Here is a 20,951-nt window from a genome sequence, read left to right as displayed (position 1 = left end):
CATTTTAAATGCACTGGAAATAGCCAAATGAAAATGGTTTTAATCATCTCATCATATAGCTGTTCTTAACCAGTAAATGTCTTAAGAATTCATATATGTAACTAAAATGTAATTTATTCATCTATTTTCTAACAAAGAAATCATTCTTACTTCTCTAGCCTACCTTGGCTTTCCTGAGGCGCAGGAGTTGTTCCCAGTGCATGACTTGAACAAAGGACCAACATGCCTACAACTGCTCTGCTGAAAGCTCACCCACCTATGCTGCCTGAATGTTATAAAACTAAGTTTCAAGGAAGGCAGCTCACTACAGAAACTGGTGAATCATTTAATTACCCTGCAGCTCCTCCCCAAACAGGGAACTTATTAGGCTTCCTAACTGGAGTATGAAAAATAGCAACATGACTTCATTAGAAGCCAGCCCTTTATGAAGATAAACGCTCCCCTCCTCCTTCCTTTAAAAAAAAGAAGGAAAGAAACCTACCTAAATAAAATGAAAGCTCTAAAAGCTCACCAACACATAGTATCCATATAAAACCCAAATATTTTCAAGGGCAAAGGGCCTATCAGGGATCCCAGTGAAAAGGATGATCCAGAACAGCTTTTTTAAAAACAAAAAGCAGAGTCCATTGAGGAGAAATGCTCATTTCTTTTCATCTGTAATTGTTCAGAAGTTTCAAGAACTATAGCAGCAATTTGTTTTGAGAACAGGAATCACAACCTCCTACTTACCAGCTGAAGCAAACAGGTATGTACCTGTGTGTGAATATGCCAGAGATTAAGAGACTGAACAAATTAAGCTCTGAGTAACCCTACAAGTCTGAATGCTTGCAAGGTGACAACTACTGGTCACATGTTTCATTAGTAGCTATGGATTAAGTTTGAGTCATGATTTCAACCCGTCCCACCCGATCTCACAGAGAGGGCATGCTCCGGATCCCCGCGGTAAAAGAACTTCGATTAGCGGGGTCCAGAAGGCGGGCCTTCTCTGCTGTAGCCCCCGCCCTTTGGAACATCTTGCCCCCGGGGGTGAGACAGGCCCCCTCACTCCAGGCCTTTCGGAGGGATTTGAAGACCTGGCTCTGCCATCTGGCCTGGGGTGGGGAGGGAGGATATCAAAATGGGATTGGCTGGCCCCTTAGCAGCCTGGTGTGGCCTCTATCGGCCTCTTGGATTTTGTAGCCTTTTTATCTTTCTCTTTGTACTTTGGTTTTATAATCTTTTAATTATGTATTGCCGATTTTAGTTTGTTGTAAGCCGCCCAGAGTCCCCCATTGAGGGGAGATGGGCGGGGACAAGTCAAATAAAATAAATAAATAAGTAAGTAAGTAAGTAAGTAAGTAAGTAAATAGGGAAAATTTCATTACACTGTGCCTTCAACAAGGAAAGGCTGCACATGAGATAAGGCAGAAACTGAAATGTAATAAAGGCTACTTTAAGCTAACTTTTGAAATGAAAATGATTTAGGGAGGGAAAGAGAGAGAAAATGCATGCACACATATAGAAAATGATGGCTAGAGGGAAAACAGAACCATGCCATTTTAAAAGAATAGTTAGAGAGAGAAAGAGAGATCCCAGGAAGAGAATATAAAATCTACAAAAGATTTATGTAATGGAAGGACTGGAATTTGTCCACCCCTGTTCTAGGAAACACCAGCAGGATGCCTCCTGATGTGAAAGTTTTATGAATGATTTCTAAAGCTTTGCAATGGAGATTAGCTCAGCTGACAGGCACTGATGGAGGGGAGAAAGGCCGCTCTCCCCTTTTACCACAAGGTCCACCCCAATACTGGTCAGATGTTAATCAAGTTCAAAAGGAGAACAACTAACAGCTTACCAGCACAGGAGGCAGCTGGCAGTAAGAGAAAGAACTGCTCTTTCCAGACCACCAGTTTCCAACTTGGCAACCTGGAGGGGAAAAGCTGGCTCTCCTCCTTCACCTGCTACCTGGCTTGGCCTGGTCTGGGAGAGGTGGCTCTTTCAAAGCCCCTCCATTTCCAACCCCACCACAGGTGATCTGTGGGACCAGAAACCTGGTGGGTAAACAGCTGGCCATCCCTTTCTACTGCCATCTCCCAGCATGGGGATCACCTACCTGGGCTGGGAAAGGCAGCAGAGCAAAAGTGAAATACAGTTTTAAGCTGCCAGGTCTCTGATTCCATAAGACTGAAGGCTCTGGAGGTTTGAAAGAGCTCCCTGGAGAAAGCAGGGATGAAGAGTCCTGACATGGCTAAAACCATCACAAGCTACTCTGATTTGGTTTTGTTTGTTCCCTTATTTATTTCATCCATTTATATGGCTGCCCAACTTGCAAATTGCAACTCCATCAGTAGATGTGCCACTGAGTCAGCTTAATTTCCTAGATCATTTTCAAGACCAATCTCAGAGAACACTTATCTCTAGAGGCTACACTTGTATATGAAGAGGGTCAAGGTTTTTAGAGGTTGCAGCAAGTGTAACTGAAGACAGGTGCTACACTCCTTTTAGGAAAAGTGCTACCTGCCAGTATCCCTATGCTGTACAATTATTCCAAAAGGGAATAATTAATTGGTACAGGTGATACTTAGTTAAGTTCTAACAATGACGTTGCATATGTTAACGTCAGGAAGCCTGAATATGTTGAGGATGGGCAACAATTTTTAAATAAACATTAATTTCCATAGATGTATAAATATTGCAGAGGGCACACATCATTTCAGAGGGGATGAGATCTATGGGAAAATATGTGGACACACCCTAAAAAATCTAGGTTATTTGTTTCAGAAATATTTGTCACATATACATTTATTTACATTTAATTAAATAAATTTTATGTATTTTATGCATGCACAATTAACAAAACAATATTTAAGCTTAAAAAAATAGAAAGATAACCCCAAACAAACTAAAAATACAAATTAAAAAGAAAAAAAGGATTATATAAATTATACAAATAAAAGAATTTAATTAAATGTAAATAAATGTACATGTGACAAATATTTCTGAAACAAAGATATTTATACTGATTAATAGTCACTGGTTTACTAATGAATACACTACTATAATATGAACAGCACAAAATGTTATTGTAAAATATCACAAAATCTCTGCCATAGTAACAATGTTGCTGCCTCCTTTGGTTAGTTAAAAATACTGTATTTTCCAAAACAGATATATTACACATTTCCAACAACCATTCCTTGACATCTGGAATAATATCACATTTCCAATTTCTCAGTATGATCCTTTTAACTACTCCCCATGCTTGATACAATCATAATTCCTGATAAACAATCAAATTTCAAAGCTTTGGTACATAATTCAACATTACATCAACATCTTTAACATTTAGAGATTTTCCACAAATCTTCTTATATACATTAACACAATATCTCCAAAAGATACCAAATGATCACATGACCATATCATATGGGTCAGTGAAGCCTCAAATTTTTTACGCTTCCAGCAAAGAAAACCTTATGTCCATCCTTTCAAATACGTTATTTGGGGAGTTCTATATACCCTAAATACAATTTTTGATGAATCAACTTTAATTTCAGATCTATTGATACCATTTTAACATTTTTAAGGATATGAATCCATTGATGGGGCTTTATCTAAAGAAATGATTGAGTTTCTTGGAGTGACAAGGGTAGATCTTGGGGAAAATGGATGGAAAGGAAATAAGAAAGTAGAATGAATATACATTAGAATGCAGTAAGAGTGGGTGCTTGCTGTTGTTATAACTATTATATTCTTATATTTTATGTAAAATGCCAGTAGTCAGCTGAGCTGAGCAATATACAGGTGAAACTCAAAAAATTAGAATATCGTGCAAATGTTCATTTATGTCAGTATGGCAACTCTAAAGGTGAAACCAATATATGAGATAGATGCATTACATGCAAAGCGAGATATGTCAAGCCTTACTTTGGTATAATTGTGATGATTATGGCGTACAGCTTATGAAAACCCCAAATTCACAATCTCAGAAAATGAGAATAGTGTGAAAAGGTTCAATATTCTAGGCTCAAAATGTCCCACTCTAATCAGCTAATGAATCCATAACACCTGCAAAGGGTTCCTGAGCCTTTAAGTGGTCTCTCAGGCTGGTTCAGTAGGAATCACAAGCATGGGAAAGACTGCTGACCTGACAGTTGTGCAGAAAACCATCACTGACACCCTCCATAAGGAGGGAAAGCCCCAAAAGGTAATTGCAAAAGAAGTTGGATGTTCCCAAAGTGCTGTATCAAAGCACATCAATAGAAGGTTATGTGGAAGGGAAAAGTGTGGTAGAAAAAGGTGCACAAGCAGCAGTGATGACCGCAGCCTGGAGAGGATTGTCAGGAAAAGGCCATTCAAAAGTATTGGGGACTTTCACAAGGAGTGGACTGAGGCTGGAGTTAGTGCATCAAGAGCCACCACACTCAGACGGATCCTGGACATGGGCTTCAAATGTCGTATTCCTCTTGTCAAGCTGCTCCTGAACAACAAACAACGTCAGAAGCGTCTTACCTGGGCTACAGAAAAAAAGAACTGGTCTGTTGCCCAGTGTTCCAACGTCCTCTTTTCTGATGAGAGCAACTTTTGCATCTCATTTGGGAACCAAGGACCCAGGGTCTGGAGGAAGAATGGAGAGGCACACGATGCACGATGCTTGAAGTCCAGTGTGAAGTTTCCACAGTCTGTGTTGATTTGGGGAGCCATGTCATCTGCTGGTGTTGGTCCACTGTGCTTTCATTAAGTCCAGGGTCAATGCAGCCGTCTACCAGGAGATTTTGGAGCACTTCATGCTTCCTTCCGGAGTTGAGCTTTATGGGGATGCTGACTTCATTTTCCAGCAGGACTTGGCACCTGCCCACACTGGCAAAAGTACCAAAACCTGGTTCAATGACCATGGGATTACTGTGCTTGATTGGCCAGCAAACTCGCCTGACCTGAACCCCATAGAGAATCTATGGGGTATTGCCAAGAGAAAGATGAAGGACATGAGACCGAACAATGCAGCCGAGCTGAAGGCCGCTATTGAAGCATCCTGGTCTTCCATAACACCTCAGCAGTGCCACAGGCTGATAGCATCCATGCCACGCCGCATTGCAGCAGTCATTGCTGCAAAAGGGGCCCAAACCAAGTACTGAGTACATATGCATGCTTATACTTTGCAGAGGTCTGATATTGTTCTATTTCCAATCCTTGTGTTATTGATGTCATGTAATATTCTAATTTTCTGAGATTGTGAATTTGGGGTTTTCATAAGCTGTACGCCATAATCATCACAATTATACCAAAGTAAGGCTTGACATATCTCGTTTTGCATGTAATGCGTCTACCTCATATATTGGTTTCACCTTTTGAGTTGCCATACTGACATAAATAAACATTTGCACGATATTCTAATTTTTCGAGTTTCACGCTTGTAACATTAGAGACATGTTAATTACAGATATGAATGTATGTGTACTTTTGTATACATATGATGTTGTGTTGTTGGCTGAGAATCTGAATGATTTCCAGCAAATGTTAGACATATTATATGATACAATGAGGGGACTAGGTTTGAAAATCAATCTATCAAAAATCAAGGCAGCCATATTTGAAAGGGAAAATGAAGTGTACAACTGCAAGTTATACATTAATAATGAAACACTAGAGCAAATACATGTGATTGTATTCAGATACATGTTTATTAAAAATAGGACCACGGATGGAGAAATTTAAAAATATTCAAATGCTGATAGAATTGTACCGGGGAGTATGTGGTCTTTTGCAAGGAATGAATTACTGTTGCAACAACTGGGCCTAAAAACATTCTTCCTGCCTGCCCTGCTCTCGCCCTCCCTCCCCCACCAGGTGTATAGAACTGAGAGTTGGGTATGACAGGAGAAACATAAAGTAAGCTGATACAGTGAAAATGGGATGCTTAAGAAATAAGTGTGGTAACATAAGATATGGTCATGAAAGAAGAGTTGCTGAAGGAATGTGGATTGAATACAAAAGTGAATGATCAATACAAGAGAAGAACATAGAGGTGGTTTTGTCAGAAAGAATGAATGAGGATCTGATTGCAAAACAAACATATGAAAGAAGATTGAATAGGTCAAGAGAAAGAGGCACAAGTACAGTGAATGGTGGTGATGTAAACTAATTTTAGCTATGTTTCCAATTCCTTTTTCTCCTCTCATGCCTTTAATTTTTTTGGCTTTATATTTCTTACTCCTTTTCTGCATTCTTCTTAAAAGCGCTTACCTTGAAAAGGAAGAGAATGATGGGTATGCATGTTCAAACTAATCGGATTTATGAAATTCGTATTTAATATGTATTAGTGAAATTGCACCTATTGCAACAACTACTTAGGAATGTCTTAAAGGGAGTCTATTATGTTACTACATATTTTCTACAGTGGAATTTACTTCCCAAAGAAACTGACGTCAATGGAATAAGCGAACTAAATGGAAGTAATGCAGAACTGCAGTCTATGATTGTGTAGTAGTGCCTTCTCTATTATATACATATATTGCATGCACACCCAAAAGCACAATTTGTTACTAGTGCATCCAACTGGTAAACATAATTCTACACCATGGAAGGAACAATGTCCTAGTCTCTCTGGTTGAAAACTTCCTGAACTGAAGATGGGCTAAGGAGTACCAATCATGCATGAAATGGTCTTTGCAGTTACACGTATGGCAGGAAGCAGGGGTTAGGTAAGCCCTGACTTATATAAACCTGAATTTATGCAATGAGTGTGAAAATGATGGGGAGCTTTTTGCACATATGCAAAATGGTAGTTGCTGTTTTATGCCTGTGTGAGGGATGCAATCTGAAGTACAAGGGGGAAACAAAAACTGGCTTACACAAAGATTCCTGAAACAGAACCTCTGTATAACATGGGGAATAGTTGTATATTCCTCTTTGGGCAACTGCATCTTATTCTGCACTGATTATATTTTTACAACTCATTATTTGATCAAACAAACATTTATTACACAGGCAGTCCTCACTTACCAACCATTTGTTCAGCAATTGTTTGAAGTTACCATGGTGCTGAAAAAATAACTTTATGGCCCATTTACGAGCTTTGCAGCATCCCTCAGTCACGTGATCACCATTACAGGCAGTATGTGTTGTCCTGTGACTGACCTGTGTTTTTTTCTTTCTTTCCCCCCTTGCAGAGCAGAGAGATTGGAAAGAAAGGGATTGCAAGAAAATAAGCTGTTTGTTCTTCTATAAGTCGAAAGCAATCTGATCGCTCTGGCAGCCTGGGGCTGGGAGTCGCGGGTGCGCTATGCAAACAGCTTATGGTACTCTCTTGAAATCTCTTTCTCTCCAATCTCTCTGCTCTACCGGGGGGGGGGGGGAGAGAAAAAAAGTATGCAATTTCTGTAGGCAATCTCTCCTTTGCCTGACCCTCCCCCCAACCAGAGCAAAGAAATTTGAGAGAAAGGGATTTCAAGAGAGTAAGCTGTCTGCATAACGTGCCCATGGCTCCCAGCCCTAGGCTGCCAGTGCGATAGCATTGCTTTTGAGCATTGCACTCAAGCATTCCAAAGGGTGGGGGAGTGGTTAGGAGGCAAACAAAAACTGAAAGTGTGCAACTGAGTAGTCTTGTTTCTTTCCAATTGGAAAGCAGAGTCACCATCATGTGATTTCCCACTTAGTGACTGCTTCACTTAGCAGCAGAGTTGCCGGTCCCAGTTAGGGTCCTTAAGCAAGGACTACATGTAATCAATTATTATGGTTATTATCCAATGAAATAGTAAGGCTTTTATTATTCTCTCAACATTTTAACAGTTCTTTTAAAGAAGTACTATAATTCAATGAAATGACACTTCACTTTTCTGTTATAAAATACATTTTTAAAGCCAATCTAATAATTAAGAATATTCTAATATAAAAAGATGTGAAGAAGACCCTGATGCTGGGAAAGATTGAAGGCAAAAGGAGAAGAGGACGGCAGAGGATGAAATGGTTAGATAGCATCACTGAAGCAATGAGCATGAAACTGAGCAAACTCAGGGAGGCAGTGAAGGACAGGAAGGCCTGGTGCAATATGGTTCATGGGGTCATGAAGAGTCGGACATGACTTAACGACTAAACAACAACAATATAAAAAGAAAATTTATCATCAATATTGTTTAAAAACCAAAGACACCCCTTTACTGCATATTAATGAAACACATGTGGTAGATGACATTCATTATTCATCAGTGGCAAAGACACATTTTGACAAGCAGATCATAGTGTAGTTTTCCTACAAAAATACAAGGATTGTTCAAATTATGGAGAGAGAGAAGCTTTGACTACAGATGCCCTGCATTTGGAATGTCCACTCTGGCATCTTTGCAATGCAAGTCTAATAAATTAAAAAAAAATCCCAGGCTTTTAAACTTGTGTATGCTTTTTATTTTGATCCTGCTTTTACAGAATTGCTGTTTTTAGCTTACTATAATGTATTAGCTATTCCATGGTGTTTTAAATATTTTATTCTGAGTCACTCCGTTAATGTATTTTAAGGGAAGAGTATAAATCTAAATAAAATATTTTTGTAAATAATTCAGAAACACACAAAGATATTTATGGATACTAACTGCAATAGATGTGAACAAAAGGTATGCTTGTTTTCAGAAAAAAGGGAAGGAGGATCAAAAACCAAAACCAAAATAAAAATACCTGGCTTACTTTGGAGATGGCTTTACTCAAACTGAAAGTTAGCACTTATACTCCCCTCCAGATGAAGTGATTTTAAAAACCTAAACATATTTTTTACATTCTTAAGACTAGTCCATCAAGAAATTATTCCTGAATTAATGCTTTTGCTACTGTAAGGCCATAATTAGATGATATGGTTTCTCCTATGTAATATTTCTTTTTACAAAACACACCACATCACATAGATAGAATAATATGTAATACAGTGGGATCAGTTCATGTGTTTTTCAGAAGATGACTTATTGGAGGAGGGGGGGAAGAGGAAGAGATACGTGACTGCTGTTTTGGGGAAAATAAACTCAATGAAAATGAAACAGTCTAGAAAATGTGTTCTGCACCCTACACTCTAGAAAACTGTTGCTTTTGTTATGGCCCTTGGAGTCAATCCTGACTCTTGGTGACTGTAGAAACAAGTCCATGAAGTTTTCTTGGCGACATTTTTTGGGAAGTGGCTTGTCAGTATCTTCTTCCTAGAGCTAAGAGAGAGGGACTGGCTCAAAGTCACCCAGCTGGCCATTGTTCCTAAGGGAGGATTAGAACTCATGGCCCTTTGCTTCTAATCCAGTGCCTTTAACCACTGTACCAAATTAAGCTACTAGTGGTAAAAACAGGATAACAGAAACAATGCATTCTAAATCACAAGCATAGATTATTTTGGGCTTTTTATTTATTTATTTGGCCACCCAACTTGCTAATAGCTACTCTGGGCTGCTTACATAGGGTTCCAAACATAAACAAAAGAACAAATAACAAAACATGCCACACTGAAGCATAACTGAAATGAAACTATTTTCCAGTTCTAAAATCACTGCAGGACTGGCTCATCCAATGCAGTGGCTCATCCAATCCCTATACTACCACAGTATAGGGAGCCGGTACAGTTTGGAAAGTAGCAGCGTAACATAGATATATCATACTGCACTTACAACTACCTGCAACATTGCATTCTGGATGAATTGCAGCTTCTGGATGGTCCTCAAGGGCAGCCACATGTACAGTGTGCTGCAATAGTGCAAATGGCAGGTGACCAAGGACTTCTGACTCCAGGAATGAGTGCATACAAGACTGGCATACAAGATGACTTTGTGCAAAGGCTCTCCTGGCCATGGCTGCCACCTGCTCTTCCATCAGAGGCTGAGAGTGCAAGAGGACGAAGTTGTGTATCAATTCTGTTTGGGAGAGCGCAACACCATCCAGAACCAAAGATGGTGAATCCTCATAACCAGGAGATGCCAAAACCCACAACTACTTGGTCTTGCTTGGCTTGAAGTCAAATCCTGTTCTTCCCTATCCAGCCCTCCAGACACTGGGAGAAAACCTTGATTCCATCACTCAGTTAGCCCAGATGTATAACTGGCTATCATCAGCATACTGATAATAGCAAACCCCAATTTTAATTTCTACAGAAATCAATGAGATTCACTAACCTATTCAAAATATTGTTGAACACCCTTGTATAGGTAGTCCTTGGTTAACGACCACTCATTCAGCAACTGTTTGAAGTTATGACAATGCTGAACGAGTGGTGGGTACAACTGGTCCTTGAACTTCTGGCTGTCCTATCACCTCCACGGTCACGTGATCCTGATCTGGATGCTTGGCAACCAGTTTGTTCTTAGACAGTTGCAGCATGTCATGGTCATGTGATCATGATTTGCGACCCTCCCTGCTGGCTTCTCACAAGCAAAGTCAATCGGGAAGCCAGCAGGGAAAGTTGCAAGTTGCTCGGGTAAGTCTCTCCCACCCACATACCCTCCCCCAGCCCCTCTGCGCTTGTGCTGCACCTTGCTGGCCACCCACACACCCTTGTGCACCCTCACCGAGCCTTGCTGCACTCACACTGTGCCTCCCTGGCCACTTGCACACCCTCTCCAGCCTCACGCATCCTCCCCTACCTAGCAGCAGCCAGCCCAAACCCTGCCACATTTGCACAACACCTTCCCAGCCACTCGCAAACCCTCCCCCCACCTGGCAGCAGCCACCCCAAGCCCCACTGCACTTGTGCACACCTCCTCTGCTGCTTGTGGACCTCCTCGCTCCCTCTCCCACCTGGCAGCAGCCACTTATCTGCCTGCTGGCCTGCTTGTGAGCCACCTGGGGCTTGCAACTTCCCAGCAGCTTCCTCACTGACTTTGGCTGTTGGAAGCTGGCAGGAAGTTGCAAGGAGGTGCTTAACGACCCACAATCCTTGCTTAGTGATGGCAACAGAGACTGCAGGGATTGTCGTCATTAAGTGATGAGGTCACTTGACATCGCACTGTCCAACTGCATCCCTTAACAATGGAAATTCTGGTCCCAACTGCTGTCGTAACTCAAGAACTACCTGTATTCTTCCCTCATTATTATAGTGCTTATAGAAACTGAAGTTTGAAGTAAATAATGTTCGCATAATAGTTACCAGGAAAAAGATCATATGTGACTTGCATAATTGTATCAATTATTGAAAAATATATCTGAATACCTTATGTACTTATGCAGTGCATATATTATGTGGTACTTAAATCCTAAACAGATTCTGCCACAAAACTTGCATTACAACTTAACATATCAACAAACAGGAAAGCTTAAGTAGATTTAAAACTCATGCCTTCATACTAGCATAGCAACTCCCCTTGTGGTATTCTTACATTCTTTCAGACAACCTTATTTAGTGAATAACTATGTCAATATATTGTTCCAATAAAAAAGACACACCACTGAAACAACACTGCAGAGCTGTTGTAGTGTAATAGAGTGACAGATACAGTACTGCAAATAGATATGAATCCCTAAGCAAGGAGCAGCAAGAAAACTGCTAGCATGAGAAACAATAAAGAAACACAGTAAGGCAAACAACTGAAAACTTCCATTAAACATATTTATACTTTAAATATGCCTAATGAATGACTGCATACTAAACAATTTTCCATTTCCTCCTTCCAATCCACCTCTGCTGGAGCAGGCTACATTCCTCCTCTGCAGTAGTCTGTCAAAAACCTTTCAATCACCCTACATTAAGACTATTAATTTCACAAACACATCATTTTCCTTCTTCCATTTCATTTGTAAATTCATTCTCTTTACCATTCATTCCTTTAAAATTCCAAGATGTCCTATACGCCATGGCCATCAACAGATGGGCCCATAAATATTGATCTTTGCTGCCCATCATGACTTTTAGCAAAGCTTTCATATAATGCTTTTAGTAAGATAGAGAAGTTGTAGACTAGGTTACTAGTATTAGTTGTATCCACGGCACATGAAAAATTCTCTGTTAATGGAAAGAATAATTCCGGCCAGTTTTTGCCCAGCAGGCCACAAACACAACCAATACCTAGTTTATCCAAAGCATGTTCATGCAATTCTATGCAAGCTAGGATCTCTAATCTAGAGACTACCTTAAAGGCTAACATACTGTTGCTCATATTCCATCAATTAGGAGGTATATGCCATCTGCTGACATACACTCAGTACTTCATTATAACATTCTATAAATTTTCTATACGGACAGTCCTCTACTTACAAACTTTCGCCAATACGAACAAACCTCCAAGAACTCCAACAACGAAGTTCCCAGAAGGAAGATCCCGGATGTTTATAGCACGCTGCATACATACACCTGGAGGTTTATGGCGTGCAGCCGTAAGCTTCCTGGTGTATGTGTGTGGTGCACTGTAAACCTCCAGGTGTATGTATGCAGCATGCCATAAACTTCTGGGCATAAGTATGTGGCATGCTGTAAACTTCTGGGCGTAGGTACGCGGTGCGCTGTAAACTTCTGGGGATACATATGTGGCGTACTGTAAGTTTCCAGGCATAAATATGCGGTGCACTGTGGTTGGACTTATAAACAAAATGGACTTACAAACAGCCTCTTGGAACGTAACCAGTTCATAAGTAGAGGACTGTCTGTAACAAATTATCATACAGGTATTATGGGTTGGCTAGTCCCTTAGTGGCCTGGCGTTGCTGCCTTGAACCACTGGCCTCCTGGATTTTTTCCCTTTTATTTTTGTGAATATGTATTGTTATAGGTTTTAATTGTATATTTATTTTTTTAATGTGTTGTGAGCTGCCCAGAGTCCCCCATTGGGGGGAGATGGGCGGGGGACAAATTAAACAAATAAATAAATAATAAATAAAAAAATTCCATTATGTTTCATCAGAAATTTCTATACAAAGATTAGTTAGCACAATCTTTTCTATGTCGAGATCTGCTCTGAAGCAGCTAGCTGCATGGCTGGAGAAATGCCAGAACATATTCCTCGTCTTACAAAGCTTTATCAGGAAATTATTTCATCATGAAACCTACACTCTAGTTCACAGTATGCTCTGAATCTTATCTCAGCCACAAATTCATCAGATGGTTTTAAGTAACATTTTCAAGAGCAAGCTCTCTTCTGAAATATAAGGATAATACTGTCTTACCTTACAAAAGGTATTGTTTATACAAATGCTGGTTGTTGTTGTTGTTGTTATTATATTATAAAATCATGAAGAGAGTAGTTTTTTTTAAGGGTTAAGCCTTTTTTTTTTTTTTACTGAAGATTCAGTTTTGCTACCAATTTATGGTAAACTCTATACTCCTTCCTGTTTGGCAAAATCCCTTCTGCTATTGGATGGCAAGAATATCATAGACATTTACTGCATAGTTCCTTATAGTAAAAGCTTCCATTCTCTTCCAAAATTGCCAAATACTTTTCTTTAAATACCACTCAGGGAGGCCCTTCCATTCAAGCCGTTACTTTATCAAAAGTAATGTAAATATCAATATTTCAGCAAGTGGCAATGCTGCCTCTAGCCAATTCCAGCTGATCTCAGCAGAATTAGGAGCACTTGGGTGAGTGACTAGATGGGAATCATCATCATCATCATCATCATCATCATCATCATCATCACCATCACCATCATCATCATCACCAACCTGCCTTTTAAAATATATTTTGGTCAACTCAAGGCAGCAAACATACTTAATACTCCTGCCTCCTATTTTCCCCACAACAACAACCCTGTGAGGGGGCTTGGGCTGAGACAGAGTGACTGGCTGTTGGCCGGACTGGAAAGCTGAAAAAAAATACCCTGGACAAGAGTGGTGGCAAACCACTTCTATATACTGCGTGGGTATCGTCACCAGGAATTGAGCACAATGGAGGGAATTATCTTTTTATTGGTGGGTCACAAGTGATTACATTAGAAATTACTTATGACCCAGACTAGCTCTTTTACAAATCAGCTGCTCTGGGAAGTGGGGGGAGATCTGGCTGCAGAAAAAATACAGTCTTTTTTGTCACATAAAATAGCACAATTGTTTCATATAGTTGGGAGTTTGCACCACCAATATCATGTTTTATGGAGTTGTTTTCTTGTGATAATGGTGTAGAAAGTATAGTTTTCATTTAGATTTTTTTCTCCACTTTTTTATTTTGTTGGAGTGTATAGGAAAACCGCTTCAGTTTAGTTTATCTAAATACCCACTTATGTAAATATGATGTGAAGTGTTACATGAAAATCCTCTTAGAAATTATTTGAAAAGAGAAGTCTATGTTGAAATAACTGGGCATGTATTTATATAAGTTAACAAACAATGGGAGATGCAAAGAGTTGCATATTGAGTTTTCTGACTACTTTAACCTTGTTGAGCTGTTCCTTTCTGTGACTTAATTTCAACTAGATTAACTTAATTTAATTTTCACTAGACATAGCCTACATGACCCCTCAAATAATTACTGCTATTAAATTTATTTTTATTTTTTTTTCTTGAAACTGAAGAAGCCAAGATCCATAGAATGTTGGTATCTGGGCTTCCATGATCCAATCATGGAATCCCAAAATCCATTGCCCTGATCAGAGATCTGAACTAGCCTATCAAATGAGAACCCATTTTAAATGCTCTCATCTAAATATGATTTAACTCTATGTTCAGTGGTGATTCTTTTTGGGAAAACATGGGTAGAAAAAGGTAAAGTTTGTTCCAAAGCTTAAGCCTGCTTATATGATTGTAATATGAGCATCTCCCCTGTTAAAAAATCTTTTGTTGGCAATGGAGCAACTCTGAGCGACCACACATTTGTTTTTTTTAAAACATAACAAAAGGGACTCTACCACTGCAACATAAACAATCTCAAGCTTAAGGGAATGTTTGGCTCTGTGATCCTTTTCTTTTCTATACATGTTTGTGTGTCCTTGTGCATTTGGGTATTGTCAAATTAATCAATAATTTAATAAAAAGTATTTTTAAAAGCACCCCCAAAAAGGTATGCTTAATCTCTTTTCTCAAAATAATCCCCCATATATTCAGCGGTAAATCTCCCACCTGGAAGCTGTGGGCATGTGGAAGAAATAAAGTTTGAATCTAATCACCATGTAGAAGCAAGCTCTGAACCTGAAAAGAACCTTCCTCAACTTGACAGCTTTTAGAAAAGCGTGTGCATGTATGTGTGTCTGTGTGTATACACACACACACAGGCTTATATATGATTTACATAAATAGCAAGACTATTTCTTTTAAATGTTGATCTTATATAGTAAAATATTTCCTTATACAAAGAACGAAGGAATTAAAGCAGTGCATCATTAGAGATAAAATCAGCAGAGTGTAAATCATGTTTTTAATCAACATCAGTATCTGATAATATACAATTATATACATATATGTCTGTATATGTCTGTCTGTCTATCTAAAAACCTAGAGAATTATATTCTGTAAAAACTACAGAATTCCAAGGGAAGGTTCATTAACAAATCCATTAGAAGGAACCAGGAACTAATTTACTGTAGATATAAGTTACAGCAGTTCACCTCCATTCTCTATGCTTTTTTAAAAATATAAACAGTCATATAGCATGCATGTACGAACCATAGAAGTGATTCAATTCAGGGGATGCACTGGGAAAACTATTCTTCTATTCTGTGTGGATTGTTCATACCTTCACCAATTTATATATCAGTTATAAAGTAATTAACTGCCTTCTGATTATCTGAACTTTGTACAAAGTATCTTTACATTAATATCATTTGTACTTATTATCCCAGTAGTTTACTTCTCTCTTCTGGCAAGAAAGTGATTACTAACTTTATGCTTATGGTAAAATGCAGCCCTTGTCAGCCTTGCAAGGTAGTCCAAACAAGAAGCACACCCAGAATTACTAGCTCTGACTTTATTGTAAGGTTACATTAACAGAATTTTGCAAGTCTGAAAGTACCTCTCTCCCCCGTTGCCTTTACAATCCAAGAAAGTAGGGAGGGTCCCTTCTGAGACATCTGCCACATCCCCATTGCTTCTGCAGACTAAACTGCCCCTTATCTGTTGTCTAGTCTGTGGCTATTCCTCCTGTCTCCCAAGGTCATACCCACATACCATTATAATCCTTCATTGCACCATTAGTAAACTCTATTTGTCTGTTGCACATCCGAATAGTGCTAATAAGTGAATCAGTAGCAGTAGGTACTGCTTATAGCAAAGAAACTCATATGTTAAATACTTTTTCCCATATTGTCTCATATAAATTGGATCCAAATTTGCATTGTTTAAATGCACAGATATAAACTTTATTGGGATCAACTAGCTGGCTCATGAAACACAGACAGCTTTATGATTTGGGGAGAAAAATAGCATGGTACAATTATGTGGAAAAATTGCAACATAAAATTTATCAAGGAAAAAAAATGTATGTACCTACGTATGTATGTATATATTATTTTACTAGGCCTATATTCTACCCCGGTTGTCAACTGATTCTGGGTGGTTGAGTTATACAAAGAATATGGAGGCCTGTATTTTGGTGTACTATCAGGAAATATCATCATAGCATTAGATGAGCAAGCAAATTAGAGCGGCTAGCTGGATTGTCAGATTTATGGTTAGATTTAGAATTACATAACATTAGTTCCACATTTAGAATTACTAAATGCAAGTACCGCATAAATCAGTGTGCTGCTTCTACAGAGTTTTCACTGTATGATACATACTCCTCATCAACCGTTCAGCTTTTTAATTTTATACAGTATTTACTAATACAGAAAAATATTTCATTTAAAAAATAAGTCTGCTCAGAAAGTTACAGTGGGCTTTGAAGAAAGACTACATTAAAAAAAAGTATACATCAATGCCTATCTGGAAACTCCATTTTCTGCAAAATGTTCAATAGCACTTGTAATAGGAAGGAAATGAGAAGAAATGCCAACTCCTTATCTTTGAGTTTAGAATATAGTTAGAGATCCTATTTGGACTATACCAACTTTGTGGAAAAAGAGGGTCATTTGGACATAGCACTTCACTCGTACAACTGCCTCCCATCTATTTGTCCACAAGTCTTTTAACAGCTTTCAGACACTGTTTTGGAAACATTACTGTTTATGCAAACTTTTAATGGGCATAATAATATCTTCCTTTATCTTGGGTATTTGCAGCTTTTTAAAAACTATTCTAAAGATGTTTTGAACATTCTTGGAATATTTAGAGAGGTGCAGCTAATAGGGAGTGGGGGAGATACTGTACTTTTGCCCATAAAATATATGTTCATCTTAATTATATTGGAAATCATTTTGAAAATTTTGATTGAGAAGCTGGGTATTTTTCAAAACTTTCATCTAAAGTTTATCATATTTCAAGAATTGCTCTGGTATCTCCCCTTTCCAAGCAGAAGACCCCATTACCTAGGATTAATATCACTTGAAACTTTCCACCAGAATCTTTTGCAGTGATTTTTACCGTGCATTATTTATTCTAAGCAACTGCTTTGATTTATGGTAGAAGAGGGTTGCTGCATACAGTACATTAATAACAACAGTGACATATCTTAGGAAATCATTCACTCAGAAAACAATGTATTTGTCTACAAATAGGGCCAGATTTTTATGATAATAGCATGGACTTAGCATAATTGCTTAAGCATGCATATTTTATATTCCAGGATGGGAAATAAAACAGTACAAGTGTAAAGTAAACATTTTAATCTATTTTCACCTGCACCCTGAGTAACGAATGTATGATAAAATAAGGATGTTCATGTAGAACTTACTCTACAAAACAAATTGTATTTTTATTTTCCAATATAGAGATGGACAGAAAACTTGTTAGCACTTACATTTCTGTTCATGCTGGAGTGGCAGTAGATAAGGTATATTACAAAAGGAAACGAGGTATACCATAATGGCATATGCCTGTACCTGTTCCTTTGTACAGTATTAAGGATGATTCTGCAGTATGTTTATACTCTGTATAAAATGCACATTGTACAGCTTTAAAAAAGCAAAGCAAGCAAAAAGATTTTTGTGTCCAAAGCATCTCTTTCACACACTTATCTTACAAAGGAAAATGTCATTCAAAACTGAGATGCAAATTCAAACAAGATGTTCTATACTCTGAACCTTCTTAACTGCCAATGTTAAAACAATTACAGGATAACAAACAGCCAAGGCAACATAGAGCGGGGAGGGAATAATTTCCTAAAATATTGTTTATCAATGACGTCATATGCTACCTGAGTTTTAAATAGAATAGCCTAATCAGTTTCAACAATGTTTTCTGGATGATCTCACCTTGACAGGCTCACAGAAATGCTTTTCACAGCATACACAGGTACAGCAGCACCACATAAACATTGCTGCATGGCCGGTGAGCAACGCCTTGCCCAGTGCTAGGTACTGCTCGGACTGTGTCCCAGACTGACTACTCCGTTCCCTACATCTGCAAGACTGAAAGTGCTCTGTGCACTTGCTGTATAAAAAGACTATTTGCCAAAACAAACAGCTCTGTGTGCTTCAGTATCATTGATGCAAATGAACAGTTATACTGAGCTCACACATGGCATACACTATTTTAGCAGAGAACACTAAGAAAAAAAGTAAGCTCATGGACACTTGAATTTAAAGCTACAAAATACACAGACTTATGTATATTAAAATCTAGTTACAGGTAGGCAATTAATTTTTAAACTTCTATCTATCTTCCCCAGAATCTGTTTCAAAATGGGATAGCCAATGTGCTTACATGTATAGAAGGCGGGCACAATGAGTCTATAAGAACTTTAAATTCCTAGACATTTTTCTGAAGAGAGGAAAATGGCAGAAACTTGATAACATAAAGGATGAGGAACAATTTATTTGAGGTAAGTCAGTTCATGCCCTATATGTGTAGTGATTTAACAGGATTCTCAGTGAGATATTGGCAACTTCACAGATATACTATTGTATGATAGACCAATTCAACTATGACAATAAACAATCTCAAGTAAGTAGTTTATGTACTGGATATTTTAATTTAATTTAATTTAATTTAATTTATTCAATTTAGGTGCTGCCCAACTCTAAGTGACTCTGGGCAGCTTACAGTAGTTGTAATAGTAATAACAGTAGTTGTAGTTGCTATTATCATTATGGTTGATCACACAGTCAGCCAGATGTTTAACCTGGATTTGGCATTTTTATCCTCTTTCGAGTCCTTCCCAAGGACCTGGTATAGGCAGATGTTGTTTGATGGTGTTAATGGTATTGTTGCAGGATGTAAGCTGTTCCAAGTAAAGCTGCCTTTTCCAATCGACTGTGATCTTGTCAATGCCAATGAAGTTCAAGTGGTGCTCCAGATGTTTTGGGATTGCACTTAAGGCACCTATAACTACAGTGGTACCTCTACTTACGAACGCCCCTACTTACGAAATTTTCGAGATACAATCAGCTCCGGCCCCAAAAATTTACCTCTACTTACGAATTCGCCTCAACTTACGAGCCATTTTCCGCCCATTCCATGTGGTCCGCGGCCATTTTTACGCCCGTTCCACGTGGTCTACGGCCATTTTCCGCCCGTTCCATGTGGTCCGCGACCATTTTTACGCCTGTTCCACGTGGTCCGCGGCTGTTTTTCCGCCCCTGACATGTGGTCCGCAGTCATTTTTTCCACCCTGCTGCGTGGTCAGTGGCCGTTTTTCCACCCCTGACGCGTGGTCCACGGACGCTGGAACGGATTAACGGTAATTACATTGAACCTTATGGGAAAATTTACTTCTACTTGCGACCAACTCGACTTGCGATCAGAGTCACGGAACGGATTAAGTTCGTAAGTAGAGGTACCACTGTATTGGTATTATCTTTACTTTATTTTGCCATAGTCGTTCTACTCCTATTTGCAGGTCATTATATTTTGGTGATTTTCTCCAGTTCTTTCTTTTCTATTCTGCTGTCTCCAGGTATTGCAATGTCCGCTATCCAAACCTTTTTGTCTTTCTTATCAGCTGGTGCAAGAAGATCGCACAGACTGACTACAAATAATTGCATGACAAAGTAGCAACAATGGTGCATTGGAATATCTGCAAGAAATACCATTTGCCGGCAAGCCAGAACTGGTGGGACCACAAAACAGACGAAGTAACAGAAAATGAAGAAGCTTCAGTGCTCTGGGACTTTAGAATTCAAACAGACAAGCACCTGCCATACAACACCCCAGAATAATAATAATAATAATAATAATAATAATAATAATAATAATAATAATAATAATTTTGTTATAGCCACCCATTCTAGCAGACTGAATAGCTTACAAAATCCAAAAACCAATAAGAACAGTTAAAACATAAAACAACATAGACACTACAACAAAAGAATAAAATATAATGCGATTCAAAAACAAACCATGTAGGGCTTTATAGTTCATAACTAGCACCTTGAATCATACCCAGAAACAGACTGATAACCAGTGCAGCTTGTGGAGCAGAGATGTCATATGGGCATACCAAGGCATGCCTATCACCATGCCAGTGCATTTTGAACCTGTTGAAGCTTCTGAGACGTCTTCAAGGGCAGCCTCATGTAGAGTGTGTAGCAGTAGCTGAGCCGTGAGGTGACTAAAGCATGAGTGACTTATGCAAGAAAAGGCACAACTGGCATACCAGATAGTGCTATGCAAAGGCCTTCTTGGCCATAGCTTTCACCTGCTCATTGAGCAGGAGCTGTGACTCCAAAAAGATCCTCAGGCTGCATACCATGCTTGAGTAGAGAAGTACAACCCCACCCATCGTCAAAGATAGAATCTCCCTGGATCTAGGTGGCCCTAATAACCACAGCCATTCAGTCTTGATAGGATTGAGCTGAAGATGGTTTCTCCTCATCCAGGCCTGCACAGCCTCTAGGCACTAGGACAGAACTTTGACAACTTCTCTCTGCCATCTTGGGATCAAAAGATATAACTGGGTAGACCCTAAGGAAGGAAGAGAACCACTGAAGAATTGGTGCCTCCAATTCCCAGCCTCAGGAGCTAATTGAGAAGGATATGATGATCAATGTTACTGAAAGCT

At 39.0% G+C, this 20,951-nt stretch overlaps 1 protein-coding gene across 4 annotated transcripts in view; it reads right to left on the bottom strand.

Annotated features, from left to right (window-relative positions):
* Positions 1-20,951, bottom strand: part of TMCC1 (transmembrane and coiled-coil domain family 1) — a 143,277-nt gene that overhangs the window by 23,794 nt on the left and 98,532 nt on the right. The window contains exon 1 of one of the 4 annotated variants that reach the window (XM_007423263.3): positions 164-313. The exons of the other annotated variants lie outside the window; for them this stretch is intronic. Coding sequence (XP_007423325.1) covers positions 164-202 — 39 coding nt within the window. The 5' untranslated portion in view covers positions 203-313. Of the gene's footprint in view, positions 1-163; positions 314-20,951 lie in introns of those variants that run through there. 4 annotated transcript variants of the gene reach the window in all.

Source organism: Python bivittatus, unplaced genomic scaffold (assembly GCF_059951505.1).
Source record: "Python bivittatus isolate LINGU-HERP-01145 unplaced genomic scaffold, Pbiv_v1 ctg000080_np1212, whole genome shotgun sequence".
NCBI classification, from domain to species: Eukaryota; Metazoa; Chordata; class Lepidosauria; order Squamata; family Pythonidae; genus Python; species Python bivittatus.
This window is presented reverse-complemented; position numbering and strand designations above follow the sequence as displayed.